The 16,285-nt window shown below is 38.5% G+C and overlaps 1 protein-coding gene across 2 annotated transcripts in view; it reads left to right on the top strand.

The window, feature by feature from the left end:
- Positions 1-16,285, top strand: part of SLC25A21 (solute carrier family 25 member 21) — a 520,681-nt gene that overhangs the window by 474,008 nt on the left and 30,388 nt on the right. Inside the window, exon 7 of one of the 2 annotated variants that reach the window (XM_065872078.1) lies at positions 6,994-7,158. The exons of the other annotated variant lie outside the window; for it this stretch is intronic. Coding sequence (XP_065728150.1) covers positions 6,994-7,158 — 165 coding nt within the window. The remainder of the gene's footprint in view (positions 1-6,993; positions 7,159-16,285) is intronic. 2 annotated transcript variants of the gene reach the window in all.

Genomic DNA, 16,285 nt, shown 5'->3' on the forward strand with positions numbered 1-16,285 from the left:
CAGTTATTAGCTCTAAGGAACTGAGCATTAACATAGAGGTCTCTTTCTAGAAGCCACACTGTTTTCACTGGGATAAAGAAAAGTGGGTAATGAAGACGCTTAAGGGAAAATCGTTGTGTTTCTGGAACCATGAAGAAGCAAAGGCTCCTTCCATGTTGCCAGTCCCCTCTGAGTAGTCACCCCTGTGTCCACAGCGCGGTCACCTTCCCTCCTGCTCTGCCAGCAGTGCGGGGGCAAAGCACAGGGTCAGCGTCTCGTCCCGTCACCCCGAGGCCCCGTGTTCCTCCAGGCGGTTATTGGACAGCAACTTGGTGTTGACATAGCTTTGTGGCTCAGCATCTGGAAGAGTTTGTTTAAAGCAAATTATTTTCCACTCACAGATTGTTTAAAAATAGGCCTGCTCATCAAATGTAAATCGTAGAAAGAATATAATTATATTTTGGATGTCTTTTTGTCCCTAATCATGCCTTAGTAAAATAAACTGCAACGACAAATTAGTGAAATACCTAAGCTAAAAGAGATGTGTAACTGTGGAATTTTGAGCCCGATTCCTCTTCTTTCACTTACATTTTACTCTGAAATAAAAGGAAGAGTTTTCTTCTTTTTTCAAATTTATGAAAATGCTTCAAGACTTCGAGGAATGAAGAGCTTAAGTGATCTATCTCCTAATGAGCAACGGTATTTTCCCACCTAAGTGTAGCAACTGGATATCCTCTTTAAAAAGCAGTATTTTTCTTAAGGCCCAGATATGGACACTCACTTCACTGTATAAAGGTCTCATCCAGTTTGCTTTCCAGTCATGTGATGAAATCCAGTGCAACACCTTATTCCATTGACTCTAAAATGCACCCGAGTTCCCCTTGCCATGGGAAGCAAGTAAAGGGACGCATGTGGAGCGTGCTGTCTTTGGACATGGTGTGCCTAGAGCTCTTCTCTCGCTTTAGAGAGGGAGGAAATCCACTGGCACACACCCCACGCTTGTGCCTACCGGCCATGCTCTGATAGCTATTTACCCAAGGAACAATGCCTAAAACCTCTGTCCATGATCTCACAAGGTAATCAGAGCCAGCTATGGTCAGTAGTTGGATGGAAGAACTCCAGAAAAAATAGCTGAGGCTGCCATAAGTCATCTCGGTGATTTGTTGGTAATTCTGGGCTCTCAGAGAGTAAGGAATCAGTGTCCCAGAGTGGTGCCTGGGAGCATTGTATAGGCAATGGATCTTCTCTTTTATTTAAGTCTCTTAAGGACTTTTAATTTTTAAAAGAATTTTTTATTGAAGTGTGTTGATTTATAATATTATGTTTTAGGTAGGCAGCATAGAGATTTAGTATTTTTACGGTTTATATTCCATTAAGAGTTATTACAAGATAATGGCTATAATTCTCTGTACTGTACAATATATCCTTGCTGCTTATGTATTTTATACACAGTAGTTTGTATCTCTTAATCCCATACTCCTAACGCACCCCTCCCCCTTCCCTCTCCCCACTGGTACCCACTTCTTTGTTCCCTGTATCTGTGAACCTGTTTCTGTTTTGTTATACACATGCATTTGTATTATTTTTTATCCACATACAAGTAATATCGTGCAGTATTTGTCTTTCTCTGTCTGACTTATTTCACTAAGCATGATAATTTCTAGGTCCATCCACGTGGCTACAAATGGCAGAATGTCATTCTTTTTATGGCTGAGTAATATTCCATTGTGTATATATAGCACATCATTTTTTTTTAATTGAGGTATAGTTGATGTACAATATAAAGTACAGGTATACAACATAGTGATTCACAATTTTTAAAGGTTATACTCCATTTATAATTATCATAAAATGTTGACTATATTCCCTGTGTTGTACAATATATCCTTGTAGCTTATTTACTTTATAAATAATAGCTTGTACTTCTCAATCCCCTACCTCTATCTTGCCCCTCCCCACTTCCCTCTCCCCACTGGTAACCACTAGATTGTTCTCTGTACAAGTCTGTTTCTTTTTTGCTATATTCACTATTTTGCTTTGTTTTTTAGATTTCATATATAAGTGATATGTTTTCATTCTTTTTATGGATGAGTATTATTCCATTGTGTATATACACCACATCTTCTTTATGCATTCATCTGTTGATGGACACTTAGGTTGCTTCCATATCTTGGCAATTCTAAGTAATGCTGCTAAGTACATGGGGTGCATGTATCTGTTCGAATTAGTGTTTTTGTTTTTGTCAGATACATACCCAGCTGTGGAATTCCTAGGTCATATGGTAGTTCAATTTTTAGTTTTTTGAGAAACATCCATATTGTTTTCCATAGTGGCTGCACCAATTTATATTCCCACCAACAGTTTATGAGTGTTCCTTTTTCTCCACATCCTCTCCAACATTTGTTATTTGTGGGGTTTTTTTGATGTTAGCCATTCTGACAGGCGTGAGGTGATTTCTCATTGTATACCACATCTTCTTTATCCATTAGTCTGTTGATGGACACGGATTGCTTCCATATCTTGGCTATTATAAATAGTGCTGCTATGAACATTAGAGTGCATGTATCTTTTAAATTTTTTTTCATGTTTTTTGGATATATGCCCAGGAGTAGAATTGCTGGGTCATATGGTAGGTCTATTTTTAGTTTCTTGAGGAACGTCCATACTGTTTTCCATAGTGGCTTCATCAATTACAGAAATTCGACTTCATGTTTCATAATCATTATAGAATATTCTCATGGGTAGATATAAAATTTTTCAGTATATATCTCCAAATAAAAAGTAAAGCAAAAATATTTTTATGTTTCTCGAATATGAACAAAGTACCATACTAGATAGTTAACACAGTGCATGGCACCTAGTAGGGCTCAGTAGGTGTTTGTTGAATAAATTAATGCATAAAAGAACATGGAGTTCCCAGAATTAACAATTGGCAATAGCTGACATCAGAGTTAAAGTAGACTTTGAGTTCCTTCCAATGGAACTACTTCTGGCAGGCACCAGTGAACTGAAGATTTTTCTAAATCAACGTGGAGAGCAGTGTGATATCGCAATATTAGCTCCATTCCGACCCACTTATTCTTCCATGCTTGCAGCTCTGGTGCAGTCAGTGAAAGGTATAGCTAGGAAAGTTAGAATGCAATTTGGCCCACCGCTGGTAACTAAATATGAAAATTGGAGTGAATCTAAATATTGAAAGGAAACTGAATTTGTGGGTGACCTGCTGGGTTGGATAGGACTGGAATCATGGGCCTGATGGTGCTAATCCGTCAGCATTTCGTTTTGAAATGGAAGCCCAGTAATCAAATAAGTTTAGTAAAACTTGTGTTTACAGAGATCTAGTCAAAATGATTCTGTATTTTCCTAGTGGAAGTCGTGCTTTGCCTTTCTAATTAAATATTTGCTTACATGTGTGCGATACAGTGTCTCTGAATGAAGCAAAATGACACCTCTAATTCTTACGGGAATTAGGGTTTAGGTTTTTCTTGGTCTCAAGGCCCCAAGCTGCCAGAAAAATATATTTGTATTTATCTGTTACCTGTATCAGTTGGATTATCAAACTCTGAAAATCTTACAGCATGTGTATAACGAGAATGAGTCAACAAGCATGAGAGCACCACTGGATGAGATGTAGAATTCTGCTTAAGCCATTTTCCAGTACTTTTCCCTTAGGAATATTACTTAATCCTTGGTTTCCTCACCTGTAAAATGAGGATAATATACCTGCTGTCCACGTTACAGGTTGTTGAGAGAGGCAATCATATATGATAGGATGGCAGAACCATGCAGAGTATTAAAGTATGAACTTGGAGCCTGAGGGTCCTCATTTTGAGCTCTGGACCTTCCACTAACTCTGTGATATTGAGCAAGTAACTTAACTTTAGTTTCCTCATCTGTCAAATGGGGATAAAGATAATACCCATCCCACACACTTGTTCAGAGGATTAAGTAAGATGATATATGTAAAGTACCAAGTATCTATGATAATGACTAACATTGATGAGCACTTCCTGTGTTCCAGGTACCTGGTAACATGCATGTATATACTCTCTAAGGTATAAATAAACTGTGTCAGGTGGAGGCCTGGTTAGTGTGCTTTTCCTTTCCCAACCTTTGCTCCCGCATGGTGGCCTTGCTTCTACAGTGCATAGACCTGTCAAGTGAAGAGTTCTTACCGAGGATGTTTACCAAGCAGTAGGGAAGAGACCATTTTACAGGATCTGCTGCTCCTGAGAGGAAAGCCCTGGGGTGATGACCTAGGAGATCTCTAGCCCAGGAGTTGGACATGGGTGGCTCCCAGAAAAAGTAGACCTATGATCTTGCACTCTGGATGCATTTCTGTAGGAAGGATCATGTCACAAGGGTCCAGGGCTCTGAGAAAAGGAAACCACAGCCAAAAGGAGTGAGCAGGAAGAGGCTAGTTATTCATGTCCTTCCTCCCCCTCAAATCAGCCTCCACCTTTTGGTTGTCATTGCCTTCAACTACCAAAGAAATTACCTGTTATTTTACTATTATAACTAGTTTTATTATCTTCATAATTGCCATTATTATTAACAGCTAATGTATGGTAAATGCTTACATAGGGCTGAGTTCACTGACTTATTTATCATCACAACAACAATCCTATGAGGAAGATTCTATTATTATCCTTATTTTACAGATGAATGAAGTGAGGATAAATCAGAGGATAAAATACCTGCTTAAGCTAGCAAGTGATATTTCTGGGATTCAAAGCTTGGGACTGTCTGCCTCTGACCCCCTATTTCTAACTACTGTACTACCCCCTGATTTGCTTAATTATTCACAGCTGAGTTCAAACTCAACAAGGCACTTGAGTCAAAATCCATGTGTTACATTTCTTCGTACCTACCTAACATCCAAGCTGGTAGAAATCAGGCAATGGACCATCAGTAAATGCTATTTGGATTGACGTATACACACTACTGTATATAAAATAGATAAATAATAAGAACCTACTGTATAGTACAGGGAACTCTACTCAATGCTCTGTAGTGACCTATATGGGAAAAGAATCTAAAAAAGGGGATATATGTATATGTATAACTGATTCACTTTGCTGTACAGCAGAAACTAACACGACATTGTAAATCAACTGTACTCCAATAAAAATTAATTTAAAAAAGATCTAATAGAAGTCCTCTCTTTAAATTTTGATGATTTAGCACACTAGATTTTTAAATGATAGACACATCTTTATACCTGTTTTATTTAGGGAAAGCCATGTTAATCTGCACTTTCATTCAAAGTCATTGGTTCCTCTGTTGCTGAAGAATCTAGACGGCCTCTGACCTCCCCATCTCTCCTGCCCTCGGGGCTTCAGAGTGGGTGAGGATGGAGAGGAAGCTTGGGCTAGAAGCAGGGAGGACTGGTGTTGGTCAGTCTGGACCCAGGCAGCCTCACTTCCGCCTAGTTTCTTTCATCCCCAGGAGAGCTGCCTCCTTTCCTTGCCTTTGCCCTCTAGGCTGCCTTCCTCACAACAAGAGAGCAGTGCCTAGGAGTTTGCTCAGCACTTTCAGAGTCTTTCCAACAGAAATGAACTTCTGCTCAACTTGTCCTCAAGTCTCTTTTGAAAACCAAAATAAATAACTGGGGCTGATAGTCAATGTGCCATAACACAAACAAAAAAATCCCATTTTGTAGCAGAGAGACTGAACTTTAACCTTCTGAGAATTTTTGGTTTTCCGATATGAAATGTCTTTTATTGTTTTAAGGTACGTTCTCATGTGTTTTTCTCATGTCACAAAAAAAGGGTTTTCTTGAGATTAATGTAATTTATTGTAATTAATCCTCTTAAATAAAAAGATGAATTTGAGTGTAGAATTGTAGCTAGAGTTTTAAAACATTTATCAGTAAAAGCTATAGGGTTTACTCTCTAAACAAACTCATTTAAATGTATCAGGTTAATTACATAGCTACAAAGTTGGATGAAAAGCCTTGATTGGATTTGTTCTGTTCTGCTGACACAGCCTTAATCGCACATGATAAGAAAACACTTTTAGTCAGTGAGTGCATCAGACTGCCATGATCACTCCAGCAACCTGCTGCAGTGAAATTTCAAATATGCGTCATCTCAGTGCTTGCCTTATGGGAAAAAAATTAAATGCTGAACGTTTCCCCTTATTTACTATTCAGAATTCAAAATTTAAGAGGGAGAGAGATCCTTTGTGCTGTACCTCCAAAAAGGAAACACTCAACCTTATTTAAAAACCCACATGAATTGTTGTAATTGTACTGTAATGAATTATAAAACTCAGGGCAAACTACAGTGATTTCTTTAGCAAGTTCCAAAAGTAGCACTGACTGGGTTCCAGCAGTCAAGGTATTTCAACCTTAGGTAATCAATCAAAGGGCTGGAAGGAAGTAAATTAAAGGTAACCCAGTACTCTCAACACCATTGATTTATCATTTATCACAGCAAGTGTTACACACACTGATTGCCCACTTTCTTGAGGAAGTCTACAATCAACTGCTAATTTATCCACAGCCGATTTCTAACCTAACGCCAGTTTAAACTATTGAGGGAATGGAATCAGGACTAATTGTAACATTCACTTTAGAAAAACATAATTAGAAAGGTAAATATTCAGGAGCCAAAAATACATTCCTTTTGGATTATGCACAGTTATGGATTACCAGTATGGATTACTAGTTTATCTATATGGTTAATCCCCTCTATTAGTGTGGATGATCCAGAATTGGATGCAGCTATTGACATGTCGAAAATGATGTTAGTTATTATATGACATTAGTTTCACTAATTCCATCAAAGATATTTTTTCTTGGCCAACAATCTTCCCTTTAAGGCCTGTTGTTATGCATGCAATTTTGTTTACTTTTGGGGTTTCCTAATTTTAAAAAGCATGAATCTAGGCATGATTATTCATCTTTGGGGAAAAATAAGTCCCTAATAATTTTGGTCTTGAAGGGAAGTTAAAACTGTAATTTATTCTGTTTCACAGTCCCAAAGATGACCTTTCTCCTCTCTCGTGCAGCAACCATCCACCATGAGTTATGCAAGACACATCATTAAGAAGGAAGGCTTGGGACTCCAGGGCCTCAACAAAGGATTTACAGCAACTTTGGGACGTCACGGAGTTTTCAACATGGTTTATTTCGGCTTCTACTACAATGTCAAAAACATTACTCCTGTCAATAAGGTAACTGTTTAATAGATTAAAATCCTGGAGGAAAAATCCTATCAATGATGATAGCTGCATTTGTAGAGTATTTATCCTTCCAAGTCACTGTGCTGAACTCTTATGTCTGTTAGCTAAGTTGATCCCCACATCAGCCTTGTTTATTGAGTGTTGTGATCCCTATTTTGAATTCAGAAACAAAGGCTCAGAAAGGTCAAGTAAATTGCTCAGAGTCACATAATAAAGAGCAAGGCAGAGCCTTGAACCCAAGTCTGACACCAAAACTCATCTTCTTGAAGAATATACCATTATACCTGAATGCTTCACATTTATCACTAATAGGAATTTCTAGAAACTGTTATTACTTAATTTTTATCTCAGAAGCATAACTTTCTCAAGGAAGTTGAAATTTTCATAGTGTAAATAAATTTTGAGTTCATGAGGGAAAATTATCAGCCTAAAATTTAAATTTTACCTAGATAGTAATTTTTAAATTCACCTAAGTTAATTAGGGTAAGTAGTAAATCAACTCTTCTAGGATCATGCACTTTTGATATAAAATAATAATAATAATTTTTAATGGTGACTTACAGATGTCAGCAGCCTTTCAACTTTGACAAGATAAAAGTAACACATGATGTGTTTTAAAATGAGCATCTTTGGGGCTTCCCTGGTGATGCAGTGGTTTAGAGTCCGCCTGCCGATGCAGGGGACATGGGTTCGAGCCCCGGTCTGGGAAGATCCCACATGCTGGGCCCGTGAGCCATGGCCGCTGAGCTGGCACATCCGGAGCCTGTGCTCCGCAACGGGAGAGGCCACAACAAGTGAGAGGCCCTCGTACCGCAAAAAAAAAAAAAAAAAAAAAAGTATTGAAGAACTTTATAAAGAATAAAAATATTTCTAATATGGCTATCACCTGATTCTATAAGGTAATGTTGGTTACAGTTGCCTTTTTCCAGCTATCCCCTGTAATCTAGGCCAGTACTTATCTCAAGTAACAGCTAAATCCAAGGCATGTTCCCCATTAGCTATCTGTTGACATTGCCTCATTTGCCAAAATTGTTAACCAGGTTTCACTCTATTTAGAAACCTCATTTTTTGAGTATAACCTCATGTTTTGTTGGTCTGAAATCTATGAATGGCCACAGAATATATAGATCCCCCCACTGACTGACAATTCTGACTCTGGTGGTTCTCAGAGCTCTTCTCCTGTTGAGTTCTTGAAATACAGAAGTAGAGTACAATAAACACTTTGGTCGTGGATGACATGAGAGAGTTCAACTCTACATACATTAAAAAAAATGTTTTTAGCAGGAACAGATTAATAATCTTTGGAGCCCTGGGTGAAATGAAAATGTGCAAAAATTAAGAATTTCAAGACAGCAACTGTAGAGCAATAAACCAAGCATGGGGCTCCTCTAAGCGCAGGCTCTGGGCAACTGCACAAGTCACACAGCCATAAAGCTGATGTTTTTTAAACTCTGAGATGAGTGATTCATACAACGTGGGAGAAATGTCCATGCCTCTATTTCTCCAGCTATCCAAAGGCTTGCAGCAGATAGAAATTACACACAATAAAATGAATGATATAATTTACAAATGTTATATAAATAATATATATTTTATTATATATATTTGTGCATGTATTTTAATGCATATGTTATTACAATAATATGAACTTGGTTATATTTAAAGAAGAATTTCAGAAGGATCAATAAGGTTTATATATGATTGTGTTACTAATGCTTAAAAAAATCCACGAATGCAAACTTCATTCTACAATTAATCAATACACTTAAGTTTTAAATGTTATGCATTATGAAAAATACAGAAGCTTAAATATTTATTTATTACTTAAAAGACATCATAGTATTCTGAAATTATGGAAAGAGCTCACTTATCTTGCCAGCTTACAAGGGTCAGATTATATTAGCCCTTATAGGCCACACTAAGGATTCTTCTGTTTATCTGAAGAGCACTGGGAAGCCAACAAAAGATTTTAAGCAGAGAAATTACCTGATCACTCTGGCTGCAGCGTGGAGAATGCATGGAATGGGGGTGGTGTGCAAAAGACAGAGTGTAACATGGAAATGATTGTTATGTGCAATGCTGGGGTCTTGGACTACAGTGTTCATGGTGAAGACAAGGGGAAGTGGACAGATTTGAGAAAAGTTTAGAAGGCAAAATCTATAGGATGTGGTGATCGAGTCTACGTGCATGTTGATAAAGGGGGTAGTGGGGAGGGATGGTGCCTAGGTTTGGGGCTTGAACAACTGAAAGGATAATGGTGCCATTCGTTGAGAATGAACAAGTTTGGGGGAGAATATTATGGGCTGAGCCTGGAAAACTGAGTTTAACCACATTTGGACACTGAAGTGCAGATGTTGAATCAGTGATTGCACGTGGGATCTTGAGAGGAGAGCTCTGAAATGGAGATAGACATCTAGACAGCAGTAGTATACCTGGGCAAACGTACTTTTAGTGGAGAATAATCATGGGCCAATCACTTTACTGCTCTGAGCTTCAGTGTTTTTAATCTGTAAATTGAAAAGCTAAGATTGTCCTTTCTACCTGACAAAATGGTTTTGAGGATTAAGATAAATAATACATGAAGTTGTTTGTGCATTTAAGGTGCCGTGGAAGTGTTAAGTGTGGAGGTGCTGATGACAGGTATGGGAAGAGGAGTAGAGACGGAGGGTGGTGGAAGCAGTAAGCGTCTAGAACTGTGTGAAGAACTTTTCCCCAGGACTGTTCCTTCTGCACTTAAATGAACGCTGTGGGGTTAGTTGTGGGTTTTGCTTTCAGGGGTGTTTTGCCTAGAAGAAAGTCATTGATCTTATGTGTTCTGTAATCTAAGCCTGATTCAAAACTGGGAAACCAGTATTCTTTAAATTTAAACCACAATAAATCAGTCCTTTGTGAAGAGGAAGATACGATAATCATTAAAACATGTTGAAGAACGTCATCAAGTTGTTAACCACGAGGAGGAGGTGGTGTTCCTTGAAGGCTTTTTTCCATCTTTGCTGTAGGCTGGCTCTAGCCATACACTCCAGACAGTTTGTGTACAGGGTTATTGTTTCAATTCCCTCACCCAGCAATTGGTCATTCTGTTGTCCCAAGGGAATTTGAGATTTCACCAATTCTGACTGGCATGGGATAATGCTAGATTTTTCTTTAATTTAACATTTTTAAAATTGATATTGTCTACCAATGTTTTCCATTTTCAGAGTATTTAATTTTACAAGAAACTGTCCATAATGATCATGTCTGAGGAGTGGAAATGTAGAGTCCTATGCCTGTGTGTTTGTGTGGAGCGGTGGGGAGAGCAGGAAAAAGCAGGGAGCAGTGGAGGGAAAGTACTTTTTCTTTACAGAATTCTGAGCTGTTGGAAGCTTCTACAAGAAGCATGTATTAATTTTATAATAGGAAATAAATCCGTGAAAATTTTAATAGAATCTTATAAAATAGAGTACCTAGTTAACTTTTTAACACTTTACTCAACTCTAAGACTATGTCTACAGAGGTTAAATAAGAACTTGAAACAGTAAGTTCAGATACCTCAGGTCAGATACCCACCCTGAAGTTTTTAATTTTAACTCTTCAGATTGGTGATCTCTGGTAGATACATTTTTCAAGCTTCACAGAAGTATCCTGACCTTCTGTGCCATTTTGTACTATTAAAACCATTTTTGTAGACTTCATGATTTTGCCTGATCCTTCTCACAATAACTGTCATTTTCAGATAAGGAAAGAAAAACAGGAAGTAAAGGCCCAGAACTGAAAGTTACTGACATAATTTATCTGAAGGTATACAGCAGTGGGAAGGAAAGAACCAGAGGCCAGAACTCTTTCTGCTATACCATGTAATGCTTTAACCCTACATCTTACCTTGTCTTTTGTCACACATAAATTGTCACTTTAAAATGATTACTAAAATTTAAATAAGTGAACTGGCTACAATATCCAGACAGTGTAACCAGATTCTGCTTTTGCCTCATTCAGACCTGGAACCTGGTCTTCCCTTTTCACATCCTGAGTCTCTGATCCATAGAAACAAAGAATTATGAGACATGACCCTGGAAGAGCTGGGCATTACCAGTTTGAAACTGGTGCTGTGTTATATTCTTGCAGACTTACTTTTAGAATCTAAATATTCCTATAGAATGGTGACTAAGTGGTTACAATAGAAAAGTTTGCTTTGAATATTGACTGACCATGGAATTCATTTAATGGTGGCATTCATTTTCATCTTGCAGTAAATGGAATGGAATGTCAGTATAAAGAATTATCCCTTCTCCCCAGAAAGAGGCCATCACTTCTTAAAGTAAAGCCTTCTAGAAATAGATATTGATTAACTTAAATGCTGACATCTTTTTCAAATATCAATGAAGGTAAGCTTTGATTGCAAAACCGATTTCTTTCATTTCCATTCCAAGGTAGGGTGTTCAGAGCATTTTATTTGTGATGTTGACACACAAATGAGAATGGTAAGATTTAAATGTTACATCTCGTTGATAACTTTGTCTTCTAGTTCCATATTTACTGCTTTTCCTATATTTCCATAAGTAAAATAATAATAATAATAGTAGAAATTGATGTCTAAAGTTCATGGCTGTCAACAGTATTAAACTGTGCTTTCACTTTGCATCCTAATTAAGCATGTTTGCAGGTTATTTTGCCAAAAACAATAGACCTTTTGTGTTGAATTCTGCCATGACATAAATCACATGTGTGGGTTAGAAATATTCTAGGAGAGAACAATTTTTCATAGGTTCAATCCTTCTTACTTAATAAACCATTTAGACCTGTCCCTGTGGTCATTTTACTACAGCTGGTATTAAGTCAAACATTTTATTTTCTCCTAAGGTAATATCCATAAGATATTGCCTTTTAGAAACGCAAATGTTTTTCTTTTACTTTTGATTTTTAATATTATCTTTGTATTGTAAATTCTGTAGAAAGTCTGAGGGTGGTGCCAGATGCACTTCAGTTTATCAGAAGAAATGTGGAAATATGTTAGTTTCATGATTTAGAGCTCTGTTCTTCCCTAAGGTGTGCACTGGGCTGAATGAAAAATGCACCTTTGGGTTCCAGTGGAGAACTTAGACAGAGCTGTTTATATTTTGAAAAGAAGAATCTCAGTAGAATTAGATCATGGTAGGATTTAATTTATGACCATTTATTTTTCTGATTCTCTCTTACTTGATCATTAGTCTTACCAATCATCCGTTAATGGGAAGGGCAAGAGCATTAAAGTTTCATTAAGAGCAAGTCTCCTTTCTGGTAACCACTGGGGTAAAACAACAAGTATATATTATCTATAAAATTCCGGGACGTGTGACAAGATTCTGCGGTAAAAAGTGGTATCTTTCACTGGCAGTTTTCACAGACTCCCTGGGGTGTGTGTGTGTTTCAGGAGAGGAGGGCATGGGGGAGGGCAGAGGGAAGTGGGACAGGGGTTCAGGCACTTTCTTAAATAAACTTCAGGCCAAAAGTTTCCAGTCAGGTACCACCCAAGTGGATGGAAATGAGGTGCAAGTGGCTTTAGATTCTTAGTGGGTACCTTCTATTTATTCATTCCAGAAGTGTTCATGGCACATCTATCATAGGTCGGGCACCATCTCGCTAAGTGTCAGCACTGCTCCTGCCTTAATGGGGTTTACAGTCTAGTCGAGGAGACAGACAATAAACAAGTCATTACACAGGGAACTGAATCATGGCAATTGTGATAAGTGCCATGAAAGAAAACTGTGAAGCTGTGGGAAGTTTTAACCAAAGACCCTAATTAGACCCACAGCAGGGCATGGTGGCGATATAGGAAAGGCTTTCCTTTAAAAAAGATGTTTAGGCTGGAGCTCAAGGATGAGGCTTAGCCATGCCAAGATGAAGAGGATGAGCAGACACCAGAGAGAACAGGATGTGTGAGTGCACAGAAGCAGAAGGAGGCTTGAGGAACCTTGGAGAAGATAAAGAACGAGGGTAGCTGGTGTATGGTGAACGGGGCGGGGCGGGGGGGACAGGAGGCTGCAGGGGGTACCTGGGCCAGAATGTTTTAGGCATGTTTAAGGCAGTTGATTCCCCTTAAATGATTTAACTGAGGGGAATGTCCAACAAACTTATCACATAAGTGGAACTAAACGGGCATGGGAAATTTTCATTTATAGAAGTCCAGAGGTGGAGGCTCATGAAATAAACATGGTTCAAAGACTTCTTCTTGATCATCCGCTGACCCCCACATCAAAGCACCTCAGTGTGTCCTTGTCCTGACTTCTCAACATTTAGGATTTTGTTCTGGGATCCTGGTTTGTTAGTTTTCCTTGGGGTCAGTGCCTTTATTAAGGCAAGGAATAGAGTACACAAAAACAGAAAAATCCTACTGGGTTCCCAAGAAAATATATTAATACTTTCCTGCATCTTGTCTGATAACACTCAGTGATATAAGTGACTCTCAGAAGGTATTATCTACCTATCTATCTATATTTATTTATTTATGTGTAGAGAGATACTTACAAATAATAGATATAGAGAGGGCTGTGTGTGTGTATATATATATATATATATATATATATATATATATATACATATATGAAATAATCAAGTGATAACTGTTATGCTTAAGCCCTAGCCCATTTTGACATTGTATGTATTTTATAATTTGAGCTAAGTGGGTAAGGCCTTTAAAATTATTTTATATTTCACAACCCTTTAAAGAACAGATATCTTAGAAGGGGAAAGGAATTTTCATGCCTATTTTCTGAATGGCTACATTTAGATGCTGAGCTTTTAACAAGACTTTGATTTCATTCCAGAGCCCAGAGCCCTACAAGGATAGGATCTTGGGAACACTCCACATTCCTTAAAGAATGCTTATCAACTAAACCATCTCATTTTAGTTAGTGACCTTCTGTGGAGTGAGGAGCTAGCATTTCCCCAAATTATCTCACATGAAGAAAAAACAAACACTGTAATAGATTCTTCTGATAGCTGTGAAGTGGAAACAATTTAACTTTTAATTAAGCTCCAATATTAGGTATTTTCATTGGAGAACAAGACAGCACGATACCATAACGTCAGGGGAAAAAATGTTTTTGTCCAAGTTTATGATCAAAACAACAAAAGAGAGCCAAGATTAGAGAAAATGAAAGGTGCACGCTGAGAGCTGAATTTACTCCTAGTTGACTTGGATCCACTAAAAGTAACAATATCTAAAATGCAAATTTCTTCTTTTAAAAAAAAAAGTCAGTTCACTCACCTCAAGCTGCCTCCTTGTTCAGTTACCAGGAGGCAACTATAATTTCAACACAACACATCATTTTCATGACAAGCATGGTCAGCTGTGGGGAAGGCAATGCTAAGCTGCATTATTTGCCTTGTGGTTGCCACCAGGTGTTTAACCAGTGTGTGTATTTACCTCCTTTGCAATTTGCTTCTTAGACCTTGGTTCCTTATGTATTATGTCTTTATAAAGGAGAGATACAGCATTTATTAAACACCTGTGATGTGTCAGGACCGGTATACCCACAAAGATGAATGTGACATGGCACAGCCCCTTCCTTTAAGAGGCTCTGGGCTTTGGAGTGACATTTATTACTAGACTGGGTTTTCTGCAATTTCATCTAATAGCCCAAACTGACCATTTGTAAAATTATGGAAATAACTGTGATAGATCCTATTAAAATTGGTTTGACCACATGTTTATATATCATCTAATTACTAATTAATTGATTTGTTAAAATGTTCGATTCTTTTTTAGTCACCCTTGTTATGGTCATAACATTCTCATTATCAAACAATTTACTTACCCGCTGGGCAGGGGAGGGAGCTGAAAAGAAGAGTTCTGCAAAGAAATACTTTGCAATACCCTGAAAATCATGAGACTCCTTGTACGACCACCATATTGTCTTTAATTTTCTTATCCGAAGCATTTTGTGGCAGTCTCTTTTAGTCACTTCTAAACAATAATTTTAGTTCTTCAAATGGCAAACCCATTTTAGCAATTTTGTGTGTGTGTGTGTGTGTGTGTGTGATACGCGGGCCGCTCACTGTTGTGGCCTCTCCCGTTGCGGAGCACAGGCTCCGGACGCGCAGGCTCAGCGGCCATCACTCACGGGCCTAGCCGCTCCGCGGCATGTGGGATCTTCCCGGACTGGGGCACGAACCCGTGTCCCCTGCATCGGCAGGCAGACTCTCAACCACTGCACCACCAGGGAAGCCCCCCATTTTAGCAATTTTTGACAAGGAACATGAAATCCACTCTAGAATCATCCAAGGCCAATCCTGAGCAGAGATTGAACAGTCCTCTCTGTGCTCATTTTAATGTTGTCTGAGGAAGCAGGATATACTGACCTCAAGTTGGGTCATTAGGAACTCTGTTAAAATGACTCAAAGCTAAAATCGGAGAGGATCTCAGATTTGGTGTGGTACCAAGAGGAATTAAAGGATGAGTGAATTGCAGCAAAAGAAATGTGATTTGGGTTGACATGAGGTAGAGAGATTCTAAGAGTAGACTTTATACATTCATGCTGAGCTCCCTTAAATGAGAAGCCCATCACTGCAATTTGCTCAGCCTAACCTTGTGAGGAGCAGCAGGCTTCCTGGCCAGTCTCCCTCACCACCCCTACCTCTCACTAGCTAACAAATCCTGCTTTCCCCATCTTCCTTAGCCCCCTCCTTCTGGCATACCTCTGTGTGGAATGTCTTCTTAAAGATGCCAGACCCTAATCACAAAGGCCTGTGCGATGGGTGAAGGTTCTCTGTTTATCAAGCTAGCAGCCAGCTGGCCAGTCACTAACCAAGACATCAAAGTCCAGGCCAGGGAAGGTAAAAAAGCGAGGCACATGCTTCTTTTGATGAAGATATTTTGCCTCTCTGCATATTAACTCCTTAAGTGCCATTGCTTTAAATTATTGGTGCAGTCTTTAGCTGCTGTATAATGTTTGGATTGGATGCTTAAATTAGTTACAAATATGTAGTGTGTTGATTGTTAACTACTTTAAGTCATATGTTCCCACTTCTGAGGACTTGGTGCCTTTTGTTGAATTTTTAGAGGTTGTGGAACATCACTGCCGCCAGTGTTTTAGGATCACTTATTAGTCTCTCTTGTTAAGCTGTAGAGCCTATAAACAATATGTCCTGTCGGGGAAATTCA

Source organism: Phocoena phocoena, chromosome 2 (genome assembly GCF_963924675.1).
Source record: "Phocoena phocoena chromosome 2, mPhoPho1.1, whole genome shotgun sequence".
NCBI classification, from domain to species: Eukaryota; Metazoa; Chordata; class Mammalia; order Artiodactyla; family Phocoenidae; genus Phocoena; species Phocoena phocoena.